This window comes from Hydra viridissima, unplaced genomic scaffold, assembly GCF_058129835.1.
Source record: "Hydra viridissima isolate aposymbiotic clone 2 unplaced genomic scaffold, HvirCarnegie_v1 scaffold_10, whole genome shotgun sequence".
NCBI lineage: Eukaryota > Metazoa > Cnidaria > Hydrozoa > Anthoathecata > Hydridae > Hydra > Hydra viridissima.
The window spans coordinates 16,407,678-16,413,825 of NW_028324309.1; the positions used below are offsets into that span (position 1 = coordinate 16,407,678).

General features: G+C 31.2%; 1 protein-coding gene across 8 annotated transcripts in view; it reads right to left on the minus strand.

Annotated features, from left to right (window-relative positions):
- The window catches only part of LOC145187661 (solute carrier family 35 member G1-like), a 97,312-nt gene extending 91,544 nt beyond the window's left edge, over window positions 1-5,768 (minus strand). For 2 of the 8 annotated variants that reach the window (XM_090100196.1, XM_090100194.1), the window contains exons 1-2: window positions 5,562-5,685; window positions 1,197-1,265 (exon numbers count right to left, since the gene is read on the minus strand). Coding sequence is in view for 2 of the 8 variants with exons in the window: in XM_090100190.1 (XP_089956316.1) it covers window positions 5,558-5,636 (79 nt within the window). In the remaining 6 variants the exon portion in view is untranslated. The other 6 variants (XM_090100193.1, XM_090100197.1, XM_090100192.1 and 3 more) reach the window with 6 other exon arrangements.
- Between the last annotated feature and the right edge of the window lie 380 nt (window positions 5,769-6,148).

The following is a 6,148-nucleotide window of genomic DNA, read 5'->3' on the forward strand; positions in this document are numbered from 1 at the left end:
TCAGGTTAGCGGATCTTTCTCGGTTTCATTTAATTATTATTGAATAATTGGTGTGTTTTACTTTGTTTGGATAAACATGAAATAGAACTGTGTAAAAGGTAAGTACAGTAACTCTTAACAACATTTTGAAGTGAAAATAATAAAATCTAAAGAAGATTTTGGCCAAACTTTTAAATAAATCTAAAGAAAGATTATTCTTAAATCTTGCTGTCATGTTAAAACGTAAAGATATATGTTTAAATAATATCGAACATAATATCAAAAACCTGATTTTTGACGGATACATACTGTGCTAGTTTATATTATAAAATAGCACAGAATGTACCCGCCAAAAATCGACTTGTTCGGTAGCGCCTTAAAAGTAAATCAAGCAACTTTAAAGGATGAACAGGTTAACCTCATGTTCAAACCGTATATATGCACTTAATCATGGTGCACTCTTGTGTCAATACGCCCTACTATCTTTCCTCTTTAAAGACATTTCCCTCCTCCGTCCAGAACTTTAAGAAAAGGCATATTAGAAGAGGAAATAGTAAATGCAAATCTTAAAAATCCTAATCTTAAAAGTTTTTTTAAACATAAGCATTAAATAAAATGAAACAAAAGTTGTGCATCGTCGCAAGAGATCAAAACGAACACAACCCATTACAAATGCAATATTTTTAACATTTAGACAAAAGTTAACTTAAGAGAAGCACAATCAGACTAAACATGAATGTACTGTTGAACGCATAATATTTGTTAATATTTCATTGATAAAATTTATAATTTATTGATGATATTAAATTATAGTTTAGAAACCACACACTTCTCCGTGATGTATTATATTTGAATTTAAATTTCCTCAATAATTCACATTGGTTGATTAACTGCTAAACACACAATAAAAGACAAAAACAATAACTGCATGACTTAAATTGCTAAAAACTAATTTACGTCAACTTGTATTGAACTAAATGTTTTCTCAATGAAAAACCCATATCAAAAATATTTCATAATTCAAAACGAATAAATATAAGCTGATAATCAGCTAAATGCAAACTTAGTAAGGTCTTAAAAAACAAATTCACAGCTAACACAATATCAGCTATACCAATAAACTTACCGATTGAGTCTTTATTGTAAGCCAATCCACAGAGAGGTTTTTTTTTTTTTTAAAAAAAATTATTTTTATTTAACTAAAAGATTTCACTTACCATAAAAATATATATAAAAGAATATGAGACAGTAAAGCTTAATATTGCTTGCCAACTTCTATTTCCTCTCTAAAATTAAAAACAAACTTAAAACTGCAACTTTTTAAAAGCATTTTCAAAATATGTAAATAAAAAAGATTGTGTAAAGTTTGGAACAACAACGTATGAGGATCTGAATAAAAGAACGAAAGAGCACTCTTCTCAGTAGAAAAATCAAGCGCGAAAATGCCATCGTTGATTTTCTAGATAAGAGATGAGCTTCGCTTTAAAACAAATAAAAAATACTTATCTAGTTTACTTCGATTTGTTGCATACTTCGTCTTCGAACTCAGGACGAATTAAAGAGAGGTTTGAAATTTCAACACCATCCTTTTCAAAAACTCGCCTATTTTGAAATTCTCATTTCTAACGCTTTGTGAATACACAAAACATAATTTCTCTTCCCTTTGTAAAGCGATAAGCGTGAAACCGTAGCGGCTAACACGTTAGTGCAACTAGCGGCTAACACGTTATAGCCAACTAGTACAGAATGTAAATGTCGAAAATCTACTCCTATGTTAACGTAACGGCTCGTTTGTTAACGTAATCGACTCATTTGTTATCCGTAAACCAAGCGACTTTAGAGGATAAACATAATAAAATCATGTTCAAACCATATTTTTGTACTTCATCATGGTTCATTCTAGTGTAAATAGCTCTAACCTTCTTCCTCTCTAAAAATATTTCCCTCCCCCGTCTAGACTTTTAAAGAATTGTTCCCTTATCGCATTTTGGAATCGGTAAAAGAAAAGGATAAGTTCCAATTAGAAATAAATTATTTAGGCAGCTAATCACTAAAGAAAATCTTAAAAGGATACTAAAGTTAAGTGCTGAAACATTTTACCAAAAACACCTTGCTTCCATCTTCCGTATATTGTTCTGGCATTACATCCTTCCTGACATCTACCTATTCTTGTGATAGGAAAAACTGTCCCTCTCCTCCCCCACCTAAATAAAGTCTAATATGTAGTTGTCAGATAACCTCCTTTTCACATGCACACCAAAACATAGAGGACAACTATGCAGAGTACTGAATATTTACGAAGAATGACAAATTTAAATGCTTAATTTTAAATGAGATTCAATAAAGATATAAATTAACCATTAAATAACTACCTCAAGAAAGTGATCAAAACAAAATGAAAAACTTAACCACAAAAGTTTACAAAACTTAAATCGAAATACAAAGTGGAAGTAAATCACATATTCAAATTTTCCGCATATACAATTTAAAATTCAGCATCAAATAAGTTTTGACTATTGCAAATATTTGGATGGACCCGAAGGTATAGTAAAAGAAAATGTTTTGACGGTGGTAAAATTGCAAATATTGAAACGAAAAAATTAAAAACAGACGAAAATATAAACTGCTGTCAATTAAACAGAATAATAACACAAATTGTGGTTGGTTTTTTAACTGGTGTGGTTGTCAAAAGAGCGATTGTGCGCTCATTATTATTGTAATTTATAAAGAAAAACTTTTTTAAAACATTTTTTTATCAAATTAATTCATAATTTTTGTTTTTAAAATAATATAGAACTCTCATTAACACGAATGAAATGAATCGTGTTAAGTGGATATTCATAGACAAAAACCTATTTTTAATTAACCAAAATAACAAAAACTCGAACTGACGCTCAAACTCTACTTGAGCAACAATTTGAATCACTATGGAGGCCATTGCTGACCTACTTCAACACAGAAGAGGGAAACATTTCACTATTAGCAATTGACCAACTTCAACACAGATGAGGAAAAAGTATTACTAAAAGTAGGATGAAAAAGTTTCTACTTGTTTACTTTGAAAGTTGTTTCCTGAAAGTAGTATCCAAGAGAAACATCACAACGCCAGTGAAATTTACCATAACATCAGTATTACAACAACCTCTGTTTTAAAAAAACCAAAAAGAACTTCAACTGAAGCAATATGAGAATAGTTTTGATGTCCAAATAATTAAACGTTTTGAAAATAATCTTTTGTAACAAGATTAACGGGCAGCCTTGTTAAAACACCTTTGATTCTGATTGTCAATCAAAAATCAATCAAAAAACAATCTTTTGATAGCGCGATTGAATCCCAAGTGTCTTCGGTGGATGTTGACAAAGAGAACATTGAGCATTTAAACAAGTTAAATTGTTTATGGGACAACAGCTGACTCATTAGTTATAATGGATTTTTTATTATTTCTTTCAAATTAGTTCTTTTGGAATTGGACTTAGACAACACATTTAAATAAACGGGGGACCAACAGTGAAATTTGAATTGTTTTTAAGAGATCCAACAAGCTTCCGACTTGTCACGATAATTACTTAAAAGTTGAATTATCGGCATACTTTTCAAAGCTATCTTTATTAAGTAGTGGAGTACTTTAAGGATGACTCAAATACAATTCGAAATTGCAACTGAGTTGCAACTGAATTGCAACTGAATTGCAACTGAATTGCAACTGAATTGCAACTGAATTGCAACTGAATTGCAACTGAATTGCAACTGAATTGCAACTGAATTGCAACTGAATTGCAACTGAATTGCACATTTTAGTATTATATATCCTCTGAAGAAGAATGATAACAAGTTAATATTACTATTAATATTTAAATTTTTTTATTTGCAACAACAATTGCTAAATAAAACCAGCTAAAATTACTCAAAAAAATTTTGAAAACACAGTATCATGTTTAATAAATATAAAATGGATATTATTTTCTACATCAAAGCTTAAAACAATCGAAAAAAACAAAAATCAATTTAAACATTGCCTTTTACTTCACTGAACGAAAAGTATAAAAATATGATTAAGCTAAATCAATAACTAGCGTACTAGTTAACAGTTACAGATAAAGAGCGACGAAGTATCGTTTTACGATGAGTCGATTAATCGTTTTCGATGCATTGAACAACTCATGGTGTTCAATGCATCGAACCCAATCAGTTTTTTCGATACATCACTTAATTGAACAAAATTTTACCTAAACAGTTTACGATGCGTTATATAAAAAATATGATATAAAATAGTATAAAATTACTTACATCAGTTTCTTCGATTTCCAATTATGTTCCTTACTATGTCTTTACATTTCACATGAGAAAAAGCATCTAACTAACAAATAAAATAAGTCGTAGATTGTCCAGCTGAATCGTTATCTGTGTTCAGAAAGTTACTGCTTTAATGTTTTGTGCATTTTAACTGCAGCTATTAGCAAATGCATTGTTTTTTGAACTTTTGAAGTTTTGCAGTATAAAAGAATTGCAAATTATTTCAAATTATTTACAATGCTTTAGCTACTTTATATTACTTTAATTTATTTGTGTTTTATTTGTGGAAGCAAAGCTTTGTAACTGTGCTTAAGACCGAACTGAACCGAGCTCGAACATTAGATATAACCAAACCGAACCGGACCCGAACTTTAAAAAAAGGGTTCGATTCCCATCTCTACTTGAAACCACACCAAACACCATCACGGTTGCTAGAAAATTCGTTTTATTTATGCAAGGCATTTCCCGATGATGAAAATTTGATTTCATTATGCGAGTCTTGTCCCGATGGTTTTATCAAGACCAGATGATATTATGCATCTGATCTTGATAAAAATTCTTCTCGTCAGAGAAAAATCAGATCACGTTGGGTTCCTTTGGGTGCTTCAGTTTGTTGAGGAGCCTAATCAATTTCAGCAGTCACCAACCTTCTCACCGAGAATTTGGCCGGTCTGCATTCAATAAGATCAAATCTTCAAATCTTCCAAAACCCACAGTCTGATTGCATTAGCACTGCACTTAAACTCATTAGCCATCGATACTAATGACGTTGCCGGGTTTATGTCCACCATTTGTTGCATTTTTTCGACAAATTTGCGAGTTATCACTGTAGATTTTCTCCGTATTTTTGTGAGTGATAACGGCCCTTAATGGGTTCTTGGTTTCCAAAAGTATTTTCCTAATCTTTAAGACCGTCCTTATTGGTATTCCAATGATAACTTTAACTTTACAATTTTAAATTTGGAGGTTGTTGTATACAAGTATCAGGATCACGGTGGTCCGTCATACTTCCTCAGTAAAAAAAAAGGCGCAAAAACAAAGCTTTCATGATGCTGACGATACAACTGAATGCTCAGTAGATATCAACAGCTTTTGCCGCCTAAATTCAAAAGAATTTAGGCGCGCGAATTTTGAGTAAACAAAACAAGAATTGCGCGCTTATTTGGTTTGCAAGCCCTGTAATTTTTATATTTATTATCGATAAATATAAATCATCTTTCCACTTCTAAACTTTTTTAAGAAAGTGAAGATATCAATTATTTAAATAATTGTTAAGTGAAATACCTACCTGACCAACAGTCGGCATCAAAAAATGCATTAACAACAATAATGCTATTTTACAGAGTTGAGTTCGGTTCGCCATATTTTTGTTATCAACATGTCGCCAATTTGTTTTGAGTGTTTATTCATTTTGTGCTTTTTTATTTGATTTAAAGCGTATCGTTGATGTTATTTGCATGCGCTCACAGTTTGATGAAGCTACAAAAAAGTGTTTACTCAGCAAACGTTCTACGAAACAGGATGTTTGCTTAATACGTCAGTGATCCTCTCATAAAATGATGAACTTCTAATTTTATCATGTTCAGCACGATTAAAAGAATTCGAGAGCTATTTGCATAGCGTGAATTAAAACTACGCGTCATGAAATGTGACTAACCCAATTTAGTTGTAATTAAGGTTTATCGACTACTATCGACTTTAAAACTAGCATGTAGCATTACCGAAGGTACAGCAATGCATGCTAGGAAGCATTAAGTTTCCTTAAGATTAATGTTGAGAAGTTACACATTACTATGGAGCAGGTTGAATAGCAATTTTAAAGTTTGAAGATTATGTCGTGCTAAATTTAATCTTCCCCCTTTCTGACACAAAACT